General features: G+C 40.9%; 1 protein-coding gene across 6 annotated transcripts in view; it reads left to right on the forward strand.

Annotated features, from left to right (window-relative positions):
* The window catches only part of col7a1 (collagen, type VII, alpha 1), a 63,858-nt gene that overhangs the window by 16,111 nt on the left and 21,492 nt on the right, over nucleotides 1-26,255 (forward strand). For 5 of the 6 annotated variants that reach the window (XR_003272434.1, XM_026167995.1, XM_026167994.1 and 2 more), the window contains exons 20-87: nucleotides 101-232; nucleotides 331-477; nucleotides 682-816; nucleotides 926-1,075; nucleotides 1,158-1,294; nucleotides 1,407-1,533; nucleotides 1,659-1,802; nucleotides 2,249-2,415; nucleotides 2,646-2,687; nucleotides 2,875-2,901; nucleotides 2,992-3,036; nucleotides 3,375-3,494; nucleotides 3,573-3,644; nucleotides 3,756-3,791; nucleotides 3,878-3,931; nucleotides 4,027-4,104; nucleotides 4,320-4,433; nucleotides 6,590-6,616; nucleotides 6,707-6,760; nucleotides 6,869-6,940; nucleotides 7,012-7,071; nucleotides 7,389-7,424; nucleotides 7,507-7,551; nucleotides 8,101-8,136; nucleotides 8,235-8,279; nucleotides 8,398-8,433; nucleotides 8,575-8,610; nucleotides 8,744-8,776; nucleotides 8,870-8,941; nucleotides 9,031-9,090; nucleotides 9,270-9,305; nucleotides 9,394-9,474; nucleotides 10,393-10,428; nucleotides 10,619-10,663; nucleotides 10,776-10,847; nucleotides 10,985-11,029; nucleotides 11,118-11,153; nucleotides 11,295-11,336; nucleotides 11,521-11,601; nucleotides 11,755-11,790; nucleotides 11,906-11,941; nucleotides 12,144-12,224; nucleotides 12,318-12,353; nucleotides 13,144-13,215; nucleotides 13,346-13,390; nucleotides 13,646-13,681; nucleotides 13,945-13,980; nucleotides 14,479-14,583; nucleotides 14,663-14,728; nucleotides 15,024-15,059; nucleotides 15,643-15,678; nucleotides 15,764-15,811; nucleotides 15,909-15,944; nucleotides 16,430-16,534; nucleotides 16,699-16,908; nucleotides 16,988-17,023; nucleotides 17,116-17,160; nucleotides 17,252-17,368; nucleotides 17,457-17,528; nucleotides 17,981-18,025; nucleotides 18,435-18,470; nucleotides 20,795-20,830; nucleotides 20,909-20,953; nucleotides 21,051-21,083; nucleotides 21,207-21,269; nucleotides 21,408-21,443; nucleotides 22,011-22,091; nucleotides 22,183-22,251. Coding sequence is in view for 5 of the 6 variants with exons in the window: in XM_026167995.1 (XP_026023780.1) it covers nucleotides 101-232; nucleotides 331-477; nucleotides 682-816; nucleotides 926-1,075; nucleotides 1,158-1,294; nucleotides 1,407-1,533; nucleotides 1,659-1,802; nucleotides 2,249-2,415; nucleotides 2,646-2,687; nucleotides 2,875-2,901; nucleotides 2,992-3,036; nucleotides 3,375-3,494; nucleotides 3,573-3,644; nucleotides 3,756-3,791; nucleotides 3,878-3,931; nucleotides 4,027-4,104; nucleotides 4,320-4,433; nucleotides 6,590-6,616; nucleotides 6,707-6,760; nucleotides 6,869-6,940; nucleotides 7,012-7,071; nucleotides 7,389-7,424; nucleotides 7,507-7,551; nucleotides 8,101-8,136; nucleotides 8,235-8,279; nucleotides 8,398-8,433; nucleotides 8,575-8,610; nucleotides 8,744-8,776; nucleotides 8,870-8,941; nucleotides 9,031-9,090; nucleotides 9,270-9,305; nucleotides 9,394-9,474; nucleotides 10,393-10,428; nucleotides 10,619-10,663; nucleotides 10,776-10,847; nucleotides 10,985-11,029; nucleotides 11,118-11,153; nucleotides 11,295-11,336; nucleotides 11,521-11,601; nucleotides 11,755-11,790; nucleotides 11,906-11,941; nucleotides 12,144-12,224; nucleotides 12,318-12,353; nucleotides 13,144-13,215; nucleotides 13,346-13,390; nucleotides 13,646-13,681; nucleotides 13,945-13,980; nucleotides 14,479-14,583; nucleotides 14,663-14,728; nucleotides 15,024-15,059; nucleotides 15,643-15,678; nucleotides 15,764-15,811; nucleotides 15,909-15,944; nucleotides 16,430-16,534; nucleotides 16,699-16,908; nucleotides 16,988-17,023; nucleotides 17,116-17,160; nucleotides 17,252-17,368; nucleotides 17,457-17,528; nucleotides 17,981-18,025; nucleotides 18,435-18,470; nucleotides 20,795-20,830; nucleotides 20,909-20,953; nucleotides 21,051-21,083; nucleotides 21,207-21,269; nucleotides 21,408-21,443; nucleotides 22,011-22,091; nucleotides 22,183-22,251 (4,547 nt within the window). In the remaining variant the exon portion in view is untranslated. Of the gene's footprint in view, nucleotides 1-100; nucleotides 233-330; nucleotides 478-681; nucleotides 817-925; nucleotides 1,076-1,157; nucleotides 1,295-1,406; nucleotides 1,534-1,658; nucleotides 1,803-2,248; nucleotides 2,416-2,645; nucleotides 2,688-2,874; nucleotides 2,902-2,991; nucleotides 3,037-3,374; nucleotides 3,495-3,572; nucleotides 3,645-3,755; nucleotides 3,792-3,877; nucleotides 3,932-4,026; nucleotides 4,105-4,319; nucleotides 4,434-6,589; nucleotides 6,617-6,706; nucleotides 6,761-6,868; nucleotides 6,941-7,011; nucleotides 7,072-7,388; nucleotides 7,425-7,506; nucleotides 7,552-8,100; nucleotides 8,137-8,234; nucleotides 8,280-8,397; nucleotides 8,434-8,574; nucleotides 8,611-8,743; nucleotides 8,777-8,869; nucleotides 8,942-9,030; nucleotides 9,091-9,269; nucleotides 9,306-9,393; nucleotides 9,475-10,392; nucleotides 10,429-10,618; nucleotides 10,664-10,775; nucleotides 10,848-10,984; nucleotides 11,030-11,117; nucleotides 11,154-11,294; nucleotides 11,337-11,520; nucleotides 11,602-11,754; nucleotides 11,791-11,905; nucleotides 11,942-12,143; nucleotides 12,225-12,317; nucleotides 12,354-13,143; nucleotides 13,216-13,345; nucleotides 13,391-13,645; nucleotides 13,682-13,944; nucleotides 13,981-14,478; nucleotides 14,584-14,662; nucleotides 14,729-15,023; nucleotides 15,060-15,642; nucleotides 15,679-15,763; nucleotides 15,812-15,908; nucleotides 15,945-16,429; nucleotides 16,535-16,698; nucleotides 16,909-16,987; nucleotides 17,024-17,115; nucleotides 17,161-17,251; nucleotides 17,369-17,456; nucleotides 17,529-17,980; nucleotides 18,026-18,434; nucleotides 18,471-18,789; nucleotides 18,826-20,794; nucleotides 20,831-20,908; nucleotides 20,954-21,050; nucleotides 21,084-21,206; nucleotides 21,270-21,407; nucleotides 21,444-22,010; nucleotides 22,092-22,182; nucleotides 22,252-26,255 lie in introns of all 6 variants that reach the window. The other variant, XM_026167992.1, reaches the window with a different exon arrangement.

A 26,255-nucleotide genomic window follows, 5' to 3' on the forward strand; every position in this document is an offset into this window, starting at 1 on the left:
GTGCAAAGTGTATCTTTTTACATAAACCTAGCTGTGAGTGTGGATTACTTGGAATATTTTAAAGTAAACAATGCTTAGTATTTCCTGATCCTACTCACAGAACCAGATCAGTCCACGGTTGGGACTGTGACATCACTGCAAGTCCAGGAGGGCCGCGGAGAGGTTGTCCGAGTCACCTGGGTTGGCATGCAGGGAGCAACATCTTATCGTGTGTCTTGGAGGAGAACAGATGGTGTGTGGTTTTGTTTCTTCTTTTGTCTCTTCTGATATTAAGGTGTTATAAAAGCTTGTTTCTCTTAGATCACTCACTCTTGCTGTGTTTTGCTGTAGGTGGTGAAGAGAGGAGTCAGCTGGTAGCTGGAGATGTGACAGCAGTGGATTTAGACCAGCTGGACCCTGGAGTTCAGTATGAGGTGCAGGTCATGGCTTTAGTCCAAAACAGAGAGGGAGCCCCGGTATCTGTCAGCGTTACCACACGTGAGTCCTGACTTTTGGATATAATTGCAGGAAATGTGTTTTAGAGGTAATTCACAAATACTGATTGGTGCTAACATAAACCTTCAGGAATATGCAGGGTTCTGTGAAGCCTTGCTGCAAAATCTCAAATTTCACAGAAAACCGTTGAAATGTACAAAACTGACTGATAAAGGGGATAAATTGACTACATCTGAATGCACACAGCTGGTGATTATACCCCGCCTTCATTGCCTACCACAACTTTACGAGTGGTAGAGGTTACCCAGGATTCTGTGCGGCTAGGCTGGAGTCCTTTACAAGGTGCCACCGGATATATTCTTCGTTGGAGAGAAGAATCAGGTAAGGCATCGCGGTATACATGTTCACTTTTTTGTTTTGTTTCAACTTCTACATGCTTGCATTGTTAACATTATGCATTTCATTTAATCCCACTGTTCACATTTCTCAGATAGTGGTCGAGTCTTGTCCGTCACGCTGCCTGCTTCATCTAGCTCTTATGAGGTGCCCGGGCTGCGTTTGGGCCTTCGATATCGATTTAGCCTGCAACCCAACGTTGCAAGTGGACTAGGAGGGGAAAGCTCTGTAGTTGGACGCCCTGGTAAAACAAACACATGTTCTTTCATATGCTTTTGTTTAAGAATGCATCGCTTACTAACCCCGACACACACCTCTGTTTGCAGTGTGTGCGCTTGGGTCTCTAGATGTGGTGTTTCTGGTACCTGCGTCCACTGATCGTATTAATCTTGCAAGACCTTTACGTGAATTCCTCACAAATACAGCAGAGTCTCTCATAACTACTGGAGCCCTCAACACACAGGTACTTTTTGTCAAAAAAAAGTCTCACAACAGATCAGGGAAATGCACAACTGTTTTTTTTCCAGTCCTTTTTTAGCTTTTACTTATGGGCTATTTTTTTTAATCTGTTTCAGATTGGGGTTGTAGTATATGGTTCTAGACCCAAAATATGGTTCCTGCTCAATCGCCATGCCAGATCTGACACCCTTCTTCAAGAGATTCAGTCCATACCCTTTGATGAAAGCCCAGGGAGCAACATCGGTTGGGATTTTTGTCTTTCTCCTTATCATTTCTGACAGTCCTTTGATGTTCTTACTGAGTGCCATCTGAGCAGCTACTTTGTTTTGTGCGATGACATTTGTGATATTGCCTGTCACCCTCTGCAGGTGAGGCGGTAACATTCACCAGACAATATGTCCTGACCCCATCAGCTGGACGGAGACTAAGGGTCCCTGGTGTTGTTGTCATCATCGCTGACAAACGTTCCAATGACGACCTGAGCCTTGCAGCCAGCAGTCTCAAAGCTACAGGTTTTCTTTCAGAGGATCACTGACATGAAGTCACAATATTAACAGAATATAATAGAATGACAGCTGCTTTAACTTGGATGGGTGTTACTGCCTGGTCCCTATGAAGGCAGCATATTTGACAGAATTGGAACAGTTTAGTTGGGACATATCTACCACAAAAGTGTGTCTAAAAATGTAGGAAGCCATGTGTTCAATCTAAAAATAAATGAAAACCATTAATAGAATGAAACATCTGAAAGCATCTTGAACAGAGCCGGACACACTGCACATCATGCTGAGATATGCCGAGTATTTGGCATATCAAATTTTAATAAACAATTTAATTAATTAACAATGCTTACAAAATAATTCCACAAATAGTTTGTTCAATTGCAGTACACTACAGACATGATCTTTTCTGCCTTGCAAACAAATACTGTTGATTTTTCTGTTTGCATGTTTGCTAGGTGTGAAAGTCCTAGCTGTTGGTGTCGACCAGGCAGACACTGTGGAGCTGTATCAGGCTGTGTCAGATGGCAACAACAACCTCTTGTATACAAGCTATCCAGCGCAGCTGAACACGCTACAATCTAATCTAGCCGACTTGCTCTGTGGTATTGCCAGAGCGCAAGAGGTGGGAAGAAACCAGAAAAAATATTTTGTTTACAATCTTGAATTGGAGTTAAGCTTGGTGTGATCTGGACTGACATGTACTTAAAAAAAGAAGAAGGCAAACAAAACAGCTAGTTTTCCAGTAACTATTTAAACATCTGTAACACTCACATTAGTGAATATGTGTCGATTATTTTAACGGTGATAAGAATTAAAGTCTAAATCTCAGCTGTTTCTGTTGATGTTTTTTAGACTACTCAAGATACAGATGAGTGCACCATTCAGTGCCCTCTGGTAAGTTATTGTGTACCGTCATGCTGTATTTTTACATTTTATAACCTATAACCACAAACTGACTGATGTAAGCTGCTCCGATTAATTGCTTGTTAATTATGTAACTGATAAAAGCAAGAGCTTTCTTCTGTTGCCGTTCATATTGTAATTTCTAAATCTTTGGTGTTATTTTTTAATTTTCTTTTAGGGTGACAAGGGAGAACGTGGAGAAAAGGTATTGAAGAGCTGAAGTTGCACTTTTTTTTTCTCCAGTGGTCTTGTTCTTCAGCTTTTAAGATGCTGTTTCCTTTGTTTGAACCCACAGGGTGAGAGAGGCAGAGATGGTGCAGATGGACGCAAGGGAGAGCCTGTGAGTCATTTAATTGTACTGAACTTGATGATTCAGTTTGGCATTGCAGTAGTGCAGTGTTACTGCAAATGGATATTGATATGACATTTTAGCAAGCGTCCAGTTATTGAGTGTAAAGTCAGTCCAGGCAGGCCACAAAGTCTGGTTCTGTCGCAAATCCAGCAAATCAATATCAGCTCACAACAGTGTTGGCTCAGCTGAACGTGTTAACTGGCAGCTCTACACAGGTTGTGCTGTTTAAGTTGCTTTAGCCTGCCTATGGTTAATGCAAATCTGCATGTCGGTTTGCAGTCCACCGCCATGCTAGCTCTTTCTTGAAAATAGCAATCTTCATACAGGGTCGTGATGGTTTGCCTGGGAGAGATGGCCCCAGAGGCCCTGAAGGTCGTCCAGGAACACCAGGCCAAAGTGTCCCAATTGACCCTTCGCTAGTGGTAAAAGGAGAAAAGGGAGAGCGAGTAAGTGTAGCTGAAATCATTCTAAACCATACAAACCAGCCAAAACAGAAGCAAACTAATATGCCGTGTTCTCTTTAGGGTTTTCCCGGTATTGATGGAAATCCAGGGTTACCAGGGCGACCAGGTGCCCCTGGAAATGCAGGTGTTCCTGTGAGTAGAGTGACTGGAACCCACAGATTGAGTGTTTATGATTTTGTTAGCAGCGAGTCAATAAAATACTGTTACTTATTATTATTATTTTTTTATTTTTTTACTGCACAGGGTTCACAAGGCTTACCTGGTGTCAGAGGAAACCCAGTAAGTAGCCCCAGCCGTCCTGTACCAGAGAGTTGTTGGTGACCGGGTTTGAACTGCAGTGTTTCCTTTGTTTTCTGTTGTTCTAGGGTGAACCAGGAACACCAGGACCACTGGGGCCCAAGGGTGATAAAGGTGAAAGGGTGAGCTTAAAAACGTCTTAACCTTTTTTTTCCAATTCAGAAAAAAGGTGAAGTATTATTATTCCACTGTTTACTGCACTTTGTTGATATTTTAGGGTGAACCAGGTTCTGTGACATCTGGTGGTGGGGGTCTTCCAGGGAGGAAAGGAGAACCAGGCATTCCAGGAACAGATGTAAGAAAAGCACCAGATAACCAGTCAGGATGTTTCTTATGTTGACATTCACAGCATTCTTTAACTTCTTTTAAATAGCCAGTGTAATCCTAAAACCCACAGTGGGCCAAAGTGTCACCTGTAAAATCTTAGGTGTAGAAGAGGTGTAGTTAAAATGGTTTGTATGGTCATCCATCATTCATATGTACTGACTTGAGTTTTTGTTGTGTGGCAAGGGTATACCAGGTCGGCTAGGCAGGGACGGCACCAAAGGAGAACCTGGAGTTCCAGGGACACGAGGCCAGGATGGTCGCCCAGGAATACCAGGAACACCAGGGCTTTCAGTCAAGGTTTTTCTCCTGCATTGTTTCGCTTCTACTAAGAAAAGAAATAGATTTCCATAGTTAATTCTTTTGACATCAGATTTCTAAAGTGCCCTTACTCATGTCTCATGTATGTATGAGCCCACATCCTTTCCTAGTGCAAAACACTGACCGCCAGGTTGACTTCTGTGCAGAAGTTTTGTTCTCTGCCATATCGGTGCTAAAACGTATCTTAAACTATCTACTTAGCACTTTTAATTCTTATTTTTATTTTTATATCTATTTAAGCGTTTATGACAGTATGTTTGCACTAAGCAACGCAGCAATTTCCTAATGTTGTAAACCTGCTCAACATTTGGCAATAAAACCCTTTCTGATTCTGATTCTGATTCTGAAACTACCCAGTCAGTTTCCCTTAGCTCTGTTACAAGTACAAGGAAACAGCAGCAGTTTCAAATGCAATGAATATTTGCTCTGTTTTTATATACAAGCTTATTATATACTGGTCATTATATACTTGGGTGGGTACAGTTTTTTCACTCAGTTCTTTCCATTATTTCCATTCCTACTGGGAAAACAGCTGTTGGATATGGTTTATGAACTCTGTGGAGCATTTCTCCAACAAGAAACTGTTATTGTCAGAGTGTCACACATGGTGGTAGTATTGAGCTGCCTGCATATTTCATCAGTGGAATATCAATCATTGGCTGTATATGTAAAGAAATCCTTGGGCAGTTTTTCTTTGGTTGGAGGTTTTTATCCAGGTTTCTACTTTTCAGTTTTCCACTCCATATTTAAAAAGTCTCGGGTCTTTTTTCTTCTTTTAATGTATTAAAAATCCAGTTTTCATATTCAATAACAGAGACTGATGCTAAATGGCCTGTATTTGTATAGCGCTTTACTAGTCCCTAAGGACCCCAAAGCGCTTTACACATTCAATCATCCACCCATTCACACACTGGTGATGGCAGCTACATTGTAGCCACAGCTGCCCTGGGGCGCACTGACAGAGGCGAGGCTGCCGGACACTGGCGCCACCGGGCCCTCTGACCACCACCAGTAGGCAACAGGTGAAGTGTCTTGCCCAAGGACACAACGACCGAGACTGTCCGAGCCGGGGCTTGAACTGGCAACCTTCTGATTACAAGACAAACTGCCAACTCTTGAGCCACGATCGCCCCAGAGACTGATGCTGTTTGATTTTGCGAAGTCTGAAGTCTGGACATGAATTACCCTGTCTATCATAGTGTTCACTGGTCACTGGCTGGGGATAAAGGGACAGATCGATCAGCTGTGGTGACCCACTGGGAAATAATGAAGAAAAATCTCATCCTTTATTCTCTTTCCCAGCAAAGTTTCCAATTCTTCAGTTATTTTATAAGAATGTCGCGTTATTAACAGATCATTGCATTATGTCAATCTGCTTTAGTTTTAAGGTACCGTAAATCCCGGACTACAGAGCGCACCTGATGAAAAGCCGCATGCTCTAATCCTAGAAAGAATCAATTTTGCACTTGTACAGGCCGCACCGGATTTTAAGCCGTATGCGTTTCACTTGTAATATGAGATATCTGCACAAAAATATTACACGTGAGGATTTTTAACGTTTAATTTAATCCGTAAGGTAACATAAACGTTATGGTAACATACAAAAATACATACTGCAAATGCTTTTTTTCCTCAAACAGCGGCTGTAACACGGCTACCTTTAAGTATACGTACGTATCGGTAACACACAAATTACGCTGCGTATGTTGTGTTTTTTTTACGGAACGGTGCACAAACAACATTACAACGTCTCTTAACAACCGGTAAAAATATATACGTATATATACTACTTATCAATTTTATTGGTCTACTGTTACCAGGCAAAATGTTTTTGGCCGCATGACAAAAAATATGCATTAGCCGCACATCAGTATAAGCCGCAGTGTTCACAGTGTGGGGGAAAAAGTAGCGGCTTATGACCGCAATAAAACAATACATAAAACAGCAGAGACGTCCTTTGTTTGTTTTTTGGGGTTTTTTTTTACAGATCAACCTGTGAGTTTGTGTGCATACACATGACGCACATCAGTCTCTTGGGAAACCTATTATAGAGTAACAATGTTCTGAGTCCTCGTTCTCCCCCCGGTTGTTTTCTCAATCTGTCTTTCTCTCTCCTCCTCCACTTTTTTCTACAGGGAGACAAGGGAAGCCCAGGAGAGAGGGTGAGTCACACCATCACCAACTTGTCCTTTCACTGCGAAGGACCACACGAGCAGAATGATTTCTCACCTTTTATTTCTTTTTGCTGACAGGGACCTCCAGGAGTAGGCAGCGGGGTGGCAGTGAAAGGCGAGAAGGGCTCCCCTGTAAGAGCTGTCAATCGCAGACAGTGTGCTGACACATTATTTTGAAGGTTGGCTCTGTGTACAAGCAAGGCATATTTTGCATTTACTAATTGCTTTTTGTATTATCAGGGTATTCCAGGACTTCAGGGACCTCGGGGTCCTCCAGGACCTGCAGGACTTGAGGGCAGAAAAGGGGAGAAGGTAGTTGCCTATTGAGTCGGTTTAAGAGTGATGCAATGTGTTTATTTCACAGGCCTGTGATTATTTTTCAGGGTGACAGTGCCGAAGGACAACCTGGACCTCCAGGCAAAAATGGGGAACCTGGGGACAGGGTAGGTCAGACACATGGGTGTTTAAAAAGCATGGCTCATAGTACAGTATGATGAAGATGTATCCATTTTATGCAGTAAATATCAGAAAGAACAGACAGGATGATGAAGGCGGCTTAGATAAATAAATACATGTGAAAAAAGGGCTTCTGTGCCTTACAGTTAGAGAGTTTTGAGGAAATGCTTTCTAAATGGCCATGTTTGGGTGCTGAGAAATCCTGCTAATTAGGAAACAGTGTAATTAGAAACAGAAATAAATTCATAACCCCCTCAGTGGAGCTGATAAATTTAGGGTTGAACATTTTGTTTCTGTTTTTCAGGGGCCCCGTGGGCCTCCAGGAGAAATTGGCAGCAAGGTAAGACGATGGCAGGGAAAAAAATAAACTTTTGCCATTTTTCCAAAAGAATAATGACTTCTATCACTCTCTTTCCTGATAGGGAGACAGAGGGCAACCAGGTGAGCCTGGATCACAGGGAGATAGGGTGAGTCACATGACATGAGACTGAATCTTTCTTTGTGTCACTGTTTATTCGTCTTTCTGTTATATGGATCAAGATAACTTTTCACAGTATTTGGGGCCCCTTTTCTATAAGATTCAACATTCATTTAAAAAAAATAATCGTGATGATGTAACAGCTGGAGTCCTTTTATGCTACTCACAAAAAAAAAAATCTGAATGAATGAATAAGTAACGAGGTCATAAAATGATACTGTATATCAAAGAGCCCGAGAAAAGAAACAGTCATGAATTATGATGGATGATGCCATTTTATCACTTGTCAGATGGGAAGGATTTTTAGTATCCTCTCAGCAGACACCTTAGTGATGTCACTGATGCTCAGTAGATTGGTACCACTGATGCTGTGCATCGTTTTACCCACACGTATTCGAGCACACCCCAAAAAGGTTTGTAATGTTTTCAGTTATTCAGGTATGGCAGTAAGACTCTGTTGATTGCATGTGCTGATTTAATACAGGGAAACTTTCACCGAAAGAGCATGTGTTGAATTTGAACCTTTTTATGTTTGTAGGGGGAGAGAGGACCAGCTGGTGAAACTGGAGGAAGAGTGAGTACTGGTTTAGTTTGTAGTCTTAGTTACAGGTTAGCATCTTGTGCTTTCAAAAGATTTTTTTCACTCTTTTCTGAATTAAATTGCCTCCTCAGGGAGATTCAGGGAAGCCAGGCCCTCCAGGACCAGCAGGTGTAAGAGTAAGTGACAGACTGCTATGTTATATTGGCTAATGGCATCTGTGTGCCTTTCCGTTTCATGCTTGTTGCATCATCTGCATTAGGAGTCTCACAAAATGGTGTTTCCTTTTTGTAACAGGGTTTACCAGGACCCAGTGGACCGCCAGGAGAAAAGGTGAGACTGATATAATTAAGTGCAATGATATGAGAGGCAGCGGGTCAATAGGAACGTGATTTTGCCGTTGAATGTTTCATAATCTGGTGTAATGAATTTCAAAGCAAAGATGAAAGAACAAGTGAACATGTCTGTTCCCAGGGAAATGACGGTGCACGAGGAGAGCCTGGGAGAACTGTGAGCAATCAGACATGAGAAAATCATCACATACATTCATTTCTTCATGCGTTTTTTTTGGATATACACTTAATATTCATGACAGTCTATGTGTATGATGACAAGCCTTTATTGAATTATTTAAATCATGCAGGTTCAAGGTCTCCCAGGGAGGAAAGGAGAACAGGTAATGTGTAAAATCGCATCTCCTACAACTTTTCATTTTAGCGGAGCTCGCTCAGAGTTCATGGGTGTAACTTCCACTGCTTTTCACCCGCAGGGGGAGCGAGGCGTACCTGGCCCTGAGAGTTCGAAAGGAGAAAAGGGAGAACCAGGGCAGAGAGGAGAGAAAGTGAGAAAAATATGTTAATTATTGCTTTTAAATGTTCATCATTTGCCGTACCTCATAATGGTTTTTGATTTTTTTTCTTATACTGTAAGGGGTCTCCGGGCTCTGGAGGGTCAGGTGTTGCAGGACCTAAGGGAGAGCCGGGAGAGCGAGTAAGTCATCCTAACTTCTCTTTATCAGAGCTACAAAGGGCACAGATGCACTGTTTACAGCTGCCGTGATGTATTCCTGACACAAGCATCAGTTATTCATGGAGCATTCCCTTGTGCCACCTGTTGTCATTCCCAAACCTCTCAGAGCAAAAGTACATAAACATATGCTTTTCCCTCAGGGGCCCGCTGGTATTAGCGGAAGGCCAGGTGCCAAGGTGAGAGGCCTGCTGCGAATGCTTTCAGTTGTTTTTGTTTATTAGTGTCTGCTTGATTGTTTATCTGGTCCTCTTAACTGTTTGTTAGGGAGATCCAGGTGAACCGGGAGAGAGGGGAGAAAATGGACGCGCAGGATTCCCAGGAAAGCTAGGCGTTCCCGGTAAACAGGTCAGAGCGGTGTTTTGGATGAAGTTACTACCTGACCTTTACTGTGACAAGCAACAGGTTTTTTTTTTTCAAGAGTTTACAAATAGGATGTAGGTTTGAGTGATAATTTAAGTTTTACTCCACAGTGTAAATATATTTAGAAAGGACTGTTGACATACATTTTCTGTACTTAAAATAAGTGTAATAATCAGTTGATAATCTAAATTTATGATATATGGAAAATGTTTTCTGGTTCCACATTAATATTCTTATTATAATATCAACCATATGGTCCAGCCTCTATGGGAAACTATAGCTTCTACTGAAACTTTTATACTCTTTTTATTCTTTCACTGGTTTACCTTACACAGTGAAGTACATTATATGGATAAAAGTATTGGGCCACACCTTAACAAGTCACTTTCTATCCTGCGAGATATTCCACAATCACCTAAAATACAACACAATCAATTATTGAAATCAGAAAGATATAGGAACCACAGCAACTCAGCTACGAAAAGTTACAGAGCTTCAAACCTCCTTGCGCATTAACATCAGCACAATAACTGTGTGCCGGGACCTTCATGGTATGGGTTTTCATGGCTGAGCAGCTCCTGTAGGTGTAATGTGTAGGTGTCCATATACTGTTGCACTTTACTCCATACTTTTGTTTTAAGATATTAAGGTTGTCCATGTTGCTCTCAGTGCTGTAATCAAAAATCAACAGCAACCTTCTTCTGTTTCTTTCAACATGCGCCTCTTTCTAATGGTCGTTTTAGAGGTAAAAACAAGTACCCTTTATGTATTCATGACATGTCCAGTGCCTTTCTTTTGTGCATGTGTACTCTCTTCAGATGCTCTACTGGGTTAGTGTCGATTTTGAAATTTAATGCCACAGAGCTTCACACCCAAATAAATTATTAATCCCGTTTTTTTTAGGGGGAGAGAGGAGAGAAGGGTGATGAAGGCATTCCTGTGAGTATAACATCCGCTCTTTCACATTCTTTCTTTTTTCTTTTTACCTTTTATAATATGTTTGTTTGACTAGAATATCATCCCCATCATATATATCCACAAAGAAAGGATCCTTCTGTCATGAATATTTAGGTGTAGTTCCATCCTTTCTCTTGGCCATTTTCTTTTTTTTACTTTAATTTTTCATCAGGGTGAGTCTGGACTTCCAGGGAAGCCAGGAGAAAGAGGACTGAGGGTATGACAAATCTCTTTGAAGCATATTTTAAAGTTAAGTTTTCAATCGCAACCTTTAAATTGCCTCATTTGAAAGTTCACTTAACAGACCTTTTGATTGATGCTGCACTCAGGGTCAGACTGGTCAGCCAGGGCCACCAGGCGAGAAAGGAGACATAGGAGACCCTGGAGAGAGTGGACGAAATGTGAGACGCTCATTTATGTGTTATCATGCAGACAGCTTTTCAGTATGCTCTTGTACTATTCTGTTGAGACCTTGAGAGAAGGAGCTGTGAAAAAGGTCGGCCGCTCAGCACCTTTATTGATCTGTGTTCAATCACAGGGCAGCCCTGGACCGTCTGGACCACGAGGAGAGAAGGGAGAACAGGTATGGTGCTTATTTTCATTTTGGAAATGGGAGATGTGTCTTTATATGTACCGTTAGTGGATTCACACACTTTATTCTCTTCAACCAGGGACTTCAAGGGCCCCAAGGACCACCAGGAACAGTGGTAAAAAAACAGTGTCACAGAACACTGTTTAACAGCCTCCAGGAATCAGCTTAACACCGAATTAACTACTTATAATCCAATTTTGATAACACAGAGGAGGCAGTGCTCCATGTGACATTTGCCATGTTTGTTTGTCAACAGGCTGATATCCAGGGCCAGCTGAAAGGAGAGAGAGGAGAAAAGGTGAGCGCTTTTTCTGTGCATGTAGACACTGAGAATTTATTTATTTATTATTTTTTTTTTACAAAATCAAGTATGTTCGTTTGACCTGTTAAAATATCCTAAATAAACACCAATAGCTGAAAAATGTAAGGTAACTGGGTAAAAAAAAGTATATAGCAGCAGATTACATCACTGTGATTCCCAGGGTGATGCTGGTGACCCAGGAGAGCATGGCGGCAAAGGCACGAAAGGCGAGGCGGGGACTCCTGGAGCTCCAGGCCTACGAGTGAGTGTTCCTCATTCTTGCAATTTTTAAATGCATTCATAGCATCTGATAAGTTGCCCTATATAAATCTGAATGTGCACAGATCCTGTTCTCAGTAGATTTTTGTATGCAAGAGTGATGTGACTTCTTGTTCTTTTCCTGTCGTCTATAAAGGGTCCTGAGGGACAACGGGGGCCTCCAGGGACAAGAGTGAGTGGACTTTCCTTCTCTCATTCTCTACATTACAATTATCTCTAATGCATATCTTTAACTGTCTGAATTTCATTGATTTTCAACTATATTTATGCCACGTTGATTTTTATAGGGCGACACAGGAGACAGAGGACCACCTGGAGAGAAGGTTTGGAGTCACACAATCTCATCTACTGCTCTCTTCTGACATGTGTAGTTCTGTCATTGTGCTGCAAGGAAACTTCCACTGGTTTTGTTAGTGAAACAGCAGATTTCCAGTAGGAATCTGCTGGCAGAAACATGTGTATACTGCTAACTTACAGACTGTAATAACCATGTGATTTCCTAACTCTTAACTGATGCATTACCAGGGAGAACGGGGAGCATCTGGCTTAGATGGGCGTCCTGGTCTTGATGGTAAACCAGGGGCTCCTGGGCCACCTGGCCAGAGGGTATTTCAGTTTGTCTCATTTTTTACCAAACTATAAGACTCACAGAGTCTCTGTGTAGCTGATGCACTGCATTTGTTTTTATTTGTGTTATAGGGTGATCCTGGGAAACAGGGAGATCCAGGGAGGGATGTAAGTTTTGTTTCTCTCTGTCTTTGAAGATGATTGTGTGAAAAAGGCAATCATTACAGAATAAACACATTATTTTTGGTTGTATTGTTACTTAAGTAGACGGGTATAATTGTTTGCCCCTTCAGGTTTTCATTCATTGTTCTGTTTTAATCATTTTACACTGGAAATGTATTTAATATAGTTTCAGGAAATGTACTTTTCATATTGTCTGAGATGATCACCGTGCAAATGATTATTCATGATGGAAATGTCTTCTGTAGTTTGATTTTAATGAGCATCCATCTATCCATCCGTTCTCTTCCGCTCATCCAATTTGGGGTTGTGGGGTCATTATTTTTGCGACATTCTCAATTTTAGTGAGCATATGCACTTGAAGTGGGCGTCCTGCAGAGGGCACTGTGGAAACTGTAAAAAAACAGCTTTTAGATCTGTGCTGAGTTGCGTAAGCCGACTGTAGGGAAAGATGTCTCCAGGCCAGTCCATTTTTCAGAGGAGACTGTTATGCAATATTGACCATAATAATGTTATTAAAAGTCCAGAACTTTGAAACTTAGGGTTTATTTAAAAGATCTAAATCCTGGCTTACAGGGCAGTTGTACAACAGCTCTGCAGCTGCTCATGCACATTAAAGTCTATCTAGCGATGACATCTCTGAATCTGAATCTTTTACACAGTGATCGTCTCAGAAAATAAACAAATCACATTTAAATCTATTTTGCACTGTTTTACAGTGTCTAGTAATTCATTGCAAAATCTACTCTTGGACTATTTGTTGTTTTTTTTCTGCCAGGGATTACCTGGACTAGTAGGGGCGCAGGGTCCCCCAGGGCCTGTTGGACCTGCAGGCAATCCAGGGATACCTGTGAGTACCCCTCTATCCTACTCAAAAAGAGACTCCCACAAAGTTCCATCGTTCTGTCTGTCAGGCCTATACATGTTTTTACTGAACTTCCGCTTCCAAATTTCTAATTAACTTTACTTTTATTTGTCAGGGTAAAGCAGGTGAAAATGGCAAAGCTGGACCACCTGGCAAAACGGTAACTCTGACCTCCTGAATATAATATCCTCATAGTTTGATGTACTTGTATAATTGGTAATGGCCTTTTTTATACCTTTATTCTGTAAATGATATTTACTGATCAAAAGCAGTATGGACATTTATTTCAGGCTCTGCCGCATAATCGTTCGCTTAAGTGAGTTTCTAAAGCAGAGGCACTGAGTGCTCCCGTGGCAGACTGGCCATTATGCACTTTGTTCCTGTTTGTTGTAATGCATTTTGTTTGGACTCACAGGGCGAGGATGGCGTGCCAGGTGAAGATGGTAGAAAGGTCTGTGTCTCTTTTATACGATTTAGTCAACATGATTTCCACAGTTTGACTCTGTAAAGGCATCTTACTTGACCCATGGCACGATGTTTGCTAACCAAGCCACGCGATTGTCATGTAAAATTGCATGTTACATGTACGTACATTAGACATTGGTTTTTATTTTTACATGATGTGCACATAAAGAGGGGATTAAAACAAGAAAACCCATAATTTAGCAGGATTCTTTTTGAAGATTGTATTTAATGTCTATTTCTAATCTACAGGGTGACAAAGGAGAAGCTGGAGCAGCTGGAAGAGATGTCAGTTTTCACAAACCTCTTTCATATGATTACTTATCAAAAATGTGTTTGTTGTCAGTTTGTTTTTTATATATCTTATCGAGATGCCTTATATCGCCCTGCCTTACTGTTATGACTTTATTGCATATCAGCTTTCCATCCTTTTTTTCTCCTGATCACTTCCCCCTTCAGCTGTATATTTGTCAGCCATAGTTGTTCTAAAATTGACATCAGCCTCTCACTGCTGAATCAATGGGCTCCTCTGAAGAAGCTATATAAATTCACCTCTAATGATCTAGCTTAGCCTTTAAGTGGAGCGACTTCTGAGTGGAATCCAGAGGGGTGCCAAATGTCAGAGTGCCGGTTTCATGTGCAAATTCATATTAATTATCTCTAGAACATCAGTGGAGGGGTGGCAGCGGCCACCTGCTTTGATTTTATAGTTCAGCCTTTACTATAGTGAAAGAGGAAGAAAGTGTGTGGGGTGAATTTCAGTTGTGAACAGCATGTGTTTTTCAGGGCCGTGACGGGGAGACAGGAGACCGTGGTCCTTCTGGGCCTTTAGGCTCCCCTGGTCCCCCAGGAGCACCTGGATTACCTGGCAGCATTGGTCCTCCTGGTCAGGTGCGAGTGAAGCCAACATGTGAAAAATAGCAAAGTTAATTTGGCGTTTTGAATGAAACGGGATGTTCCCCTTTCTCAGGTTGTGTATGTGAAAGGAGCTGACGCGACACCAATCCCAGGTCCACAGGGGCCCCCAGGAACACCCGTGAGTGTGCATCACCATTCTTATTGCCGCTGTTGGTGCTGCTGAAACTAAATTGAGCATCTTTTAGTTAGATTCTTTTAGCTTATTTAATGGAGAAATATATATTTTTAAAGAAAATAAGTGGCAGTCAAATAATTATTACTGTCCACTATATTCTATGTATGTTGCTCTTGTTATCCCCAAACCATGAGCCACCAACATTCACAACTAGCAGTTATGTGTGTCATATCTACACAAGTTGCTGTTTGTTAGCTGCCAGGGTGTCTTCATTTTTGTGTCCCCGTTTTCCTTTCAGGGTGTCCCAGGAATCCCTGGAGCTGCAGGAACCAGAGTAAGTTGTAGTTTCGAGATGTTTTTTCTTTTTTTTCTGGGCTTTTTTGTATTAACTGGTGTCCTGCTTCTGTAGCTGAAACAGGAAGTGAATGGAAATGTGATTCTATGTAACAGCAGCTACAGGTCAAGTCTTTCACCTTCTATTCTTATGAGAACTCATTTACACCTCAAGACTCTTTAGTTGGCATATGACATTCACAGTCCTCTTTGAACAATTAACTTACCTTTTAGTTAGCAAGTATAAACTGGAGTACTTTGAACTAACATGTTATTAAAGCTGAATAATAATAACACACACACACACACACACACACACACACACACACACACACACACACACACACACACACACACACACACACACACACTCTAACACCAAAGTTACATTACTAAAGAAATAAGCCCTGCTTTCTTTCCATTTCTGGAGTACTTTTTCTTGCACAAAAGAAAGATTGCAAAGATCTAAGAATCATTTTACTGTGATGCCGTTATTATTGTGTGCAGTTTATTGTGATGGTATTGCAGTGCGATTCCCCCCTCACCCTCATTGGTATTTCTCATTTTTTCTTTTTTGTTTTCAGGGAGAGCGAGGTCTGCCTGGCCTGAAAGGTGAAACTGTAAGTGAAACATTCAGTGAAAATGTGACGTCGAGGGTCCACTTTTTTTTTTTTTTTTGACTCCTTCATATCTTGTTATGTTTAGGGAGACCCAGGAGAGGATGGAGCACCTGGCAAACCCGGGACGTCAGTGGTAAGACATCAGCACATTGTCTGTCATGTAATTGTCAGTTGTCAGTATTTTACATTTCTACATCTCGGTTTAATAATGTCTCCGTGTTTCCTGCCAGGATGTACAGAAAGCTCTGGCAGGCTTTGGTATTCAGGTAGGTGGACTCCTCAGATGACTAACTCGATTTGAACATGATTTCTTTTGGCTTTCACTTGCATGGATGGATGGAATAATGGGGAAAAAATGCAATTATCTAAACAGTCTTAAAATCAGCACTTACTCTTGCTTCTGTTATAGCTTATAGAGAAGAACATTTCCTGCAAATGTATGCAAAGTGTTATATTTCCCACTTTGTTCTTGCAAATGTCATCATACCATTTATGTCTGGCCTTGTTTCAGCAGCTCATTTAGTCCAGTAAATGTAGGCATGAGTCTTTCATTTATTATGCACATACACCTGCTTATATATTTTAGAATTATGCCTGGCAGGTTAAAGTGACACTGTTTATGAGCAGTTTTTGAGCTGCTGGGATGAATTCTAAATGACTGGTTTTATCTGGGGATTAAAACATTTTGCAGATGGGCATCTGCTGCTGAAAGTTATAAAGCTTTTCCGTTTTGGATTTCTGCTCCACACAGGTGTCTGATCTGAAGGAGGCTATCGACAGCAAGGACACACTTTCAGAGAAAGGTGAAAAGGGAGATAAGGGTGAGCCTGGACAGAGAGGACCATCTGGAGCAGATGTAAGTGTGACTAAGCATCTTCGAGGATTAAAGTGAAAAGACAAAATGACGTGAAGACTTCCAGTCAGATAGAATGAAGCATCTTGCTTGGATTTTTTCTTTAGAGTGTAATTAATCGAATGAAATTGATAGAGAAATTGTTTTTTATTCTGGTTTTGCCCTAGGGTGCTCGTGGTTTTTCTGGAGAGAGGGGCGGCAAAGGAGACGCAGGGGACCGAGGACCTGTGGGACCAGCGGGGCCTCCAGGAAGAGCCATTGTCGAACGAGGGTCAGAGGGACCTGCGGGGCCTGCTGGGGAGCCTGGCAAGCCAGGGATACCAGGTCTTCCTGGACGAGCTGGGGAACTAGGAGAGGCAGGAAGGCCAGGAGATAAGGTGGAGAGGAGAGTTGGGCAACCAAATGGGGTCTCTTTTTGTGGCATCACACTGATGACATTGTATATTCGTTTTTTAGGGGGAAAGAGGAGAGAAAGGTGACAGAGGAGATTCTGTGAGTCCTCTTATTAGGTTGATGGTTTCATTTCTTGTTTTAGTAAATTTTCTGGTTCTTGTAGTTAACTGATAGTTTGTTCTGTTTCTCAGGGTCGGGATGGATTAACAGGACCAGCTGGCCCGCCAGGTCAAAAGGTAAAATAGTTTTAGTTATTGTTGTGATAAGATATTTAGTAAATGTAGAATAAAAAAAGGATACACATATGTATGTGATTATGGTTTATAGGGAGAATCTGCTGACTCAGTCCTGGTTGGGTCTCCTGGGGCTAGAGGCCCTCCTGGAGTATCTGGGTTGAAGGGAGAACCTGGTGCTACAGGACCGTCAGGACCTAAAGGAGACCGCGTAAGATTTACGCATATTACACACATCTTGTGTCATGTCACATCGTATGTGTCTTAATATGAATAAACAATTGGAATGCGCCTTACAGGGTTTCGTGGGACCTCGAGGTGATAAAGGTGAGAGAGGAGAGCCAGGAGAAAAAGGCCGTGATGGCTCACAGGTGAGCTGCCTCTCAAATGGAGCCTTGATTAAAATATTTTGTTACTCTAATCATGAACTCAAAATGTGTTTTAAATATTCTGACTACCACCTCCTGCTTGTTAGGAAGATCAGTGATGAAAAGATGTGATCCTAACATCTGTCCACTAAATATTACACTATTGAAGGCTGCTGGTTGGCTTAGCTTAGTGCAAAGACTGTAAGCATGGGGAAACAGTTAGTCAAGCTATGTCTAAAGCTAATAAAATTTCTCTTCCGCCTCCTTAAATGCCCACTAATTAAAACATTGTTTCTTGTTTATCTTGCAAAACTGAAACGTAAAGATGACCTGTTGTGTTCATATTTGTTGATGTTCAGCTAAATTGCGTGAAAGTGTTATTCAGTCTAATATAAAACTATTATGATACTCTTATGAGATTTGTCAGCATACAGATGTGTGGCTTGCAATTGCAGGGAACACCAGGAGAGACTGGAAAACCGGGCCAGGATGGGAAACCGGTAAGTGGACTGCTCCCTGCGGGATGTGTGGCAGAGGTTTCTGAAAGTTAACTTGACTCTTACAACACTGTACTTTCAAATTGTCATAGTGAAAACGATATAGCATTGATTTTGTAAATATGTATTCTAAACATTAATTTCAGCTGACTTGGTAAGTGTGTGTATTTCCTTATATCACTGATAATCATTCACAGACATAATGAGCCTATAATCTATTGTTTTCAAAGTATGTAACAAGTAGGAACCACATCTCTACAAAGAACACATTAAAGTTTCATCTTTTTTCCCCAAAACACACTTTGGGGAAATTCTGTAAGTCATGGTTATCATCAGTCATGGTAAAACCAAGGAAAGATAAAGGAAAATATTCCTCACACTTTTTGTTTTCCTTCCCTGCGTGTCTGAGCAGGGTTCAACAGGGCCTGCTGGTCCTCGAGGCCAACCAGTGAGTAACCAGTAACACAGTCTGCTTCTTTTAGGCTTGATCTGCAGAGTTAAAGCTGCAGGCTGGCTGCAAGTTCAAAGCCAACGGAGCTGTTTCCCTTCTTGGGCCGAGGCTTCGTAGATCCTTAGGCAATAACCACGTGCAGCTGTGCGACTAACGCCTCACTCTTTAACTTTCTCTCTCTACCTGTGTGCGTCTTATCTATGTCCATTTCCTTTTGTGTGTGTTGTTCGTTTCCCCTTTTTCGTCACTGTTCTCCACCCACCTGTCCCCCCCCTCCCTCCTGTCATCCACTTTCCTTTGTCTGTCATTTCTCCAGGGCTTCCCTGGGTTCCCAGGAGTTCTAGGCAGACCGGTAGGTTCTCTGCTGATGGCTGGCATGCTTGAGCTTTTGGGGAAATAGGTGTAAAAGGTTTGGAGAATCTGTCCTTGTAGTATCAGATATAATTAGGATTCGACCAAAACTGATAAGACGCTGATGGGCAATAGCTTACAAAGCAAGCAGGGTAAAAAATAAAGCATGATTTAACACCAGGAGCACAACCTGTCATCGGGATGCACTCATTGTCATGTACCTCCCAGGCAAATTTCACCTCTTTAATCTTAATTCATTCTTATTAGAATCATGATTCTGGGAGCTGAGGTCTGGGATAAGAGTCAGACCTCGAACTGTTCCTCATGAAATGTCCAAAAGGATCTGTGTCAAACTCAAGGACTACATTTTGAAGCAAATAATTTAAATGTGTAAAATACCATAAATTTGTTAGACGAGATGAAAGCAAGTCGGCTGACATCATCAGCCGCAGCTCTTATGTACAGTAGTGTGGGGAATACTAAACTGGGTGCACTCCAGAAAGTACGGTTGATGATTCGCTCGAATCTGCTTATCATGCATGCAGCTGTGCCTGATGTCTGTTGTTTGCTTATCCCTTGCACAGTGCTGATTTTTCAGAGCTTACCATGCAAATGTCTCCTTGTTGACATTTCAGATAATCTGTTTGTATTGTTCTACCTGTTGTCCATCAATTAAGTGCTTGTATTTTATGTTTCCTATAGAGACATGTACATATGACAGTATTTATCATTCCAAGTTGTAGATTTTTGGGTACAGAAAAAGTGTGCACCTTTTTCAGTACTAAATTTTTCTAAACATATTTATGCATAAATATGTTGCCTAAAGGAATAGTTCTACATTTTGAAAATGAAAGTTATTTGCTTGCTTCCTGGGAGTTGACTGTATACAAAAATTGATCTAGCCAAAGTCTTTCTTTCCCACTGTCTCCAAGTTTTTACTCATCTGTCTGCTGGAGTTTTCTCTGTATTATTGTAGGGTCTTTACCTTACAATATGAAGCAGCTTAAGCGAGTGTTGTTGTGATTTGGACCTACATAAATAAAATTGAATTGAATGAGAGGGTGAAGTTATCAGCTGATGCTAGCTTGCTTGGTAAGCAAGATGATCTATAGATTGCATGGGTACAAAAAAGGTAGTATATGTAAAAGCATGCGTCAAACACTGGGGCAGACTTTTAGCCTATTTAAGCCTGAATAAAAATTTTAATAAGTAAGTTATATTAAAAAATGAGTTCATTACATTATTATGACAACTAAAATTAGCATTAAAGGCTACCATTTTTTTAAATTATCTGTACATTTTATCATTTTAACATGTATGGGTTTTTAACCTTTAAATCTGAAGCCTCAGTTTTAGGATTTTTCTTTTTAAGTGATCATTTTTTACCTAAGGATTGATGGATATAAAATGCAGTTAATAGATAGCTGCTAATCATTGTTAAAAAAAAAAAAAATTAAAAAAAAAATATATATATAAAATGTCTATGTACTCAATTTTGGAACCTGCCTCAGTTTTGTGTTTCATAAGCTTAACCTTTGGCGTCATTTTTCAGCTCTGGATTTTGCTACTCAGAGTTGGATGAAAACATCACTTTGTTACATATAAAGCTACTACCAGTAGTCATTTAACTTAGAGTTAAAGACTTGAAAGAGACGCCTCAAAAATACATAAACTCATTAGCTGATCTGTACACAGTTTAATATTCACTCATTTGGTTGTTTTTTGGAGCAGTCAAATGCAGAATTGCTTGTTTCTGTATCAGTGATCATCTCACTGGGACTGCTGTGAATGGAAACTCCTAGCAGAAAGTTATATTTAGCGACCGACAGACACGGCTGACATTCTTACATAACTCTCAGGAACAAAGCCATTTAGCTTTTAAAAATGTAAAAAAAAAAACCCATTCCTTTAGCATGTGGCCTGTGTGCAGATGTTCAATTTTTTATGTGACTTTGTGACTTTGCTTATAGGGAAACCCAGGAGAGCCAGGCATTATGGGGCCGACTGTAAGTATGACAAACATGTCACACACATTCAAAGACTCTTATTAACAGTTACCAACGTTGATGATGTGTTTTTAACAGGGTCCCATGGGTCCCGCTGGGCTGCCAGGTCCACCCGGTGTAAAGGTGAGTTCACTACATTATCAAAACTTTAGTGTACAACAAGTAGATTTTTGTTTGTTTGTTTGTTTATCAAACTCATAAAACTTTTTGTTTTTTACAGGGTAATCAAGGAGAAGCAGGTGTTGGTGTACAGGTATAAAAAATTTTACATCTTATATAAAATGCATTAAATTTCTCCGGGACCGAATAATATAACAATGTGCACAGTTGTGATGTACAACAGATAACCCTGTGAGTTTATTTCTCATCTCTGCAGGGTCCTCCTGGTGCACAGGGGAGCACAGGTCTGCCAGGACCAGCAGGTCCCCCAGGAGCTGTGGTATGTGTTCCCACAAATCATAACTTCTCAGCAGGGGAAAATAATTCTGTCATGTTTTCTCGTGAAATTCATTTAAAATCTCACGGTGTGTATCAAAATGTGTTCCTTCGTACCACTGTAATTTTTTTCTCCCTGCAGGGTCCACAGGGGCCTCCGGGACTGCCAGGGCAGGTGGTGCGTATTTGGTCTTAATCCTGCTGCGGCTGCAATGTGTCACACAGTGAGGAAATGTAAACGTGAAAAAAAGTCTTGACCCTCAGGCAGTTTTGTTGTAGCTGAAAATAGGGAGGTGATTAACTGAAAATGCCTAAACATCTGTACCAAGATTTTGCTGACAGCTTGAGCTGCATAGGGTTTTTTGGGATATCAGACCCTTCTTTCTTTTTTGGGGATATATCAACATTTCTACCATTATTATTTCTGGTTTTCTCACACATCCACTGCTGGATTTGTGTAATATGTTGACTATTGTAGACTAAATATATTAAAATGTGAAGTGCTTTTTTATAACCTGAAAATAAGTGCTGGCATACTTTGATAAGAAAATCAAGCAAAATAGATGTAAGTTCATTTATCTGGCATTGTGTGCATTATTTAGAGTCTTATTGTGTAGACCATAACTGATCAATGATGTAAAGATGTGAATTTAACACAGGCATCGATTCAGATTTTGAATGAGTAAATGATCTTCAGTGTGAGAGTGATAAACACTGCATATGCTAAGGCATTTCTGCTCCTCAGGGTGAAGCAGGAAAACCTGGTGTTCCTGGAAGAGATGGGGTGCCTGGCAAAGAAGGAATACATGGATTACCAGGAAAGCAGGTTTGAGTTTATGTCATATTGCTCACCGGTGGCAGCACTATTGAGTGTTTTTTTTTTTCTCAGTGTTAACATTGTGTAATTTGTTCCTCAGGGCATTGCAGGACCTCCAGGCCAGGCTGGGCTGAAGGGGGAGCAGGGAGACAGCGGGCCTCCAGGGAAGGTGAGCAGATGTTGCGTCTAGCGAGCAATATCTTTCTAAGAGACACAGAAAATGCAGCTAGTTTTTTGGTTGTTTTTATCGGATATAATCCAAGCTACAGAATGGTTTGTTGTATGAAGTAATAATTTTAAAAAGTATAGCATTATTATTAGATTGAAGAGCTTTTATCTGACACCAGGGGTTCTATTCTGAGTCCTTCTTTAGGAGCAGTAAATGGTAAATGGACTGGTAGTTACACAATGCGTTTCTACTCGGTTGAACACAGTCTCATTCACAGATCACCTTTTTTTTCTACGCCTAAGTACTTATCTAACATTCAGACACAATCTCACTCTCCAATGGCGAGAACTCAGGGTTCAATATCTTCCCCAACAATACTTTGTCATGTGGACCGGAGAAGTCAGGGAGTCGACCCATTGGAAGGCTGATCCACCAACTTTCCAATAATTCGATGACCGCTGTACCATCTTAGCCACAGCTGCATCTTAAAGCATGAACCTTAGCCCCAGTGGGTTCCAGATGTGTTCCCCTGTAAGTCCACTCTTCTTAAAGAGAAACTGGAGTACTACTGTTTTATTTGTAGATGATAGCTATGATGCTGAGATGGTTTAATTATGCTGACTGGCAATGTGACACATGAGGATAATCTAAGAATTTAATATGGAAAAGGTTTGATTGAGAGCCAGTATATTGTCAGAGCAATTGGAGAATTTTGGGGTCGTTGGAACTGGAAACTGTAATTCATGAGGTCAAACGCAATCATAAATTGTGTTGTGGAGTAATGCCAGATAAATGTGGACCTGCTCTCATTTCTGTCTGAACACATTTCTGCCTCTGCATATTTAAACAGTCAGGCCAACTGTGCTCTTCTAACCTTGGACATTTTGAGCTGTTTGGAGTGGTCGCTAATTCCCGAATAGGTGAAACACAAAGCAGTATCTCTGGGGTGTTAAAAAAAGTCTTTTTTGAGTATTTAATCTTAATTTCTCTCTAAGACCATGTGTTTTATTTTACAGTAGGCCGTGTCTCCAGTTTATGCTTTCCTATAATAAACTGGATATGGTGGGACTTTATGGTAATAGAAGAATTCAAGCTTCCTGTGCAAAGTGTCAGCTGTGTTAATCTGTTATATGACTAAACATCCCTGCACAAAAATGTTCTCATCATTATAAATTAAATCATTAACAGATAGTCTCCAGACCCTATTGTAAGTATTGTATGTTTGCAGTCGTTTTCCAGCTGAATGGATGACACAGACCTATACCTCTGCATTCATCCTTTTGCTTTCATCAGCATTAAAATCCTTGATGAATTCCAGTGTGCCACATCTATTGGCAGCTCTCCATGCTGAAGGCCAGGCTTTAACACAACCACCGTGGCTGACAGATGGGTTCACATGCGTTAGGTCAAATGCCATTCCTTTTTTATGTGCACTGTCTGTCACTTTAAAGTTAATTTGTTTTTGTTTTTTTATTGATCCATAGATTTTTGTTCCACAGTTTTATTGTTTTTCGATTGGGAAATGAAACCCTGTGTGAAGTAAGACATCTTTGTATACCAGGAGTTTATTATTGACTTGTTGGGCAGTTGCTGTGCCTTGTAGTTTATTCTATTTTAACCACTAATATAATGATAAACCTAATCAAAAATGATCATGCTCAAACAGCTGTGCTGGATGAACATTGGTATACTGTTAACGAATGATGGGAGACATCTGTTAAAGGGGATTGTTTGGCTTCTTTGTGTTGATTCTGTCAGTGAGGATGGAAATTAAGCCAAATTCTTGCAGATGAAAACTAAAAATGACAGAGAAGGACACTTACACAATGTTCCCTGTTAACTGCTTCTCACATTATCACATTTTCCACACTTTAATGTGACTTGAGTTTTTATTACTGATTGTTTGATGGATTCTTTTAAAAATTTCTAATAAAGAAAAAACAGTGTACATTAATAGTTTTAATTGTGGCATAAGCTCTAATTAAACTGTTACTTTTTGTAATGAATTTCCTCCAATTCAGTCTCAGCAAATCTGATTTGTTTTAATGGCAGGCTGTTATGGTGTTGAATTTTTCCACCCTTTATAAGGGGTTTACATTAACATAGTGTACAGTCTAGAATGAAGTGTGTGTTACAGTGCTGGAATTAACTAATTTGTTTTTAAGAACAATACCAGCTGCTTGTTTTTTCAATTTTTGAAACGCAGTTTTTCAAAATTCTGAGTTACCCTATATTTTAAAACATAATTTGGTTCTGTTCATTTAATCTCGGGACGCAAACATTCAGGCAAACGTAAACTATTACAATGCCACATGCTTTTCAAGCCCATTAACTTGGAGCTTCTTTAACAAAAGACATTATAAGATAAGATAATATAACTCTTTATTGTCATTGCACAGTCATACATAGTACAGTAGTACAATGAAATTGGAAAACTGTCCCACGTCAGCACTACATATAATACAACACGGCCCGATACGACACATCACAGCGCAACACAAACAACACAACACAGTATAATAACTTATATATAATAAAAAGAAGAATAAGTGTATTTGTATTGCACACTGTTATTATTGCACATTAATTGTTATTGCAACTTGTTATAAATATAAATATTATTATTGTTACTGTTTTTACCGTTGTTACCCCGCCCCCCCCCCAAAAAAAAGTCCAGGTAGGTAGCCAGTCAGGTCAGCTGTTTGCATTGATCAGGGTATTGCTCTGTTGTAAAAGCTGTCCTTGAGTCTATTTGTCCAGGACCTCAGCAGCCTGAACCTCCTGCCAGATGGCAGCAGCTTAAACACCCGGTGTCCTGGGTGTGTACCGTCCTGTAGGATGCTGCGTGCCCTCTTGAGACAGCGAGTGCTGTACAGGTCCTTCAGGGAGGAAAGAGGATGTCCAAGGATTTTTTTGGGCCATATTGATGACCCTCTGGAGTGCCTTTCTGTGTGCTGTGGTGCAGCTGGAGAACCACACACCGATGCAATATGTCAGCACACTTTCAATGGAGCAGCGGTAGAAGACGGTCAGCAGCTCCTTCTTCAGGTCCATTTTTCTGAGGATTCTCAGAAAGTGGAGACGCTGTTGGGCCTTCTTTAAGACCGCAGAGGTGTTAGAGCTCCATTGGAGGTCTGTGTCTATGTGCACACCCAGAAACTTGAAACTGGACACCCTTTACACACACTAGCCGACAGGCTGCAGCTCAGACTTCCTGCTTCTGAAGTCAACTACCAGTTCTTTTGTCTTGGTGGTATTGAGGTCCAGGTTGTTGTCTGCACACCAATCTGTCAGCCTCTGAACTTCAGCTCTGTACGCCGTCTCATCTTCCCCAGAGATGAGCCCCACCACAGTGGTATCATCTGCAAACTTGATGACTGTGTTGTCTGGGTGGGTATTAACACAGTCATGTGTGTACAGAGTGTACAGTAGAGGACTCAGTACACAGCCTTGTGGAGAGCCGGTGTTGAGGCTGAGGGCTGAGGAAAGATGAGGCCCCACTCTAACTCTCTGTACACGGTCTGAGAGGAAGTCTCTGATCCAGCAGCAGGCGATAGAAGGAAGTCCGATTTCCAGCAGTTTAACTATTAGTCTGTCCGGGAGTATCGTATTGAAAGCAGAGCTAAAGTCAACAAAGAGCATGGCATGGTCTAAGGAGCTTGGAGAGAAAAGAGAAAAGCGTCTGGATTTCTTTAAGTTGCTTGAATTCAGAGGTGAAACGTCTTCAAGGAAACATAAAGAAGTCCAGATGCTTTTCTTTCCAAGCTCCTTAGACTACGATGACCTGGTTGACCGAGAACCTTCACAGACACATTATGGCATGCTTTTGCAAACATTAGTAATTCAGCGTTTTAGCTTCAACGTATAGAAAACATTCAAAAAGCACCGGTATTGTCCGTGTTGCCATGAACTGGTTCACTTCCGATGCCCGACAACACTGAAGAAGATGCATTTAGTGAAAGACATGAAAAATAAAACGACTTATGAAATGGATTTGTTTTCAT

Source organism: Astatotilapia calliptera, chromosome 5 (genome assembly GCF_900246225.1).
Source record: "Astatotilapia calliptera chromosome 5, fAstCal1.2, whole genome shotgun sequence".
Lineage (NCBI taxonomy): Eukaryota > Metazoa > Chordata > Actinopteri > Cichliformes > Cichlidae > Astatotilapia > Astatotilapia calliptera.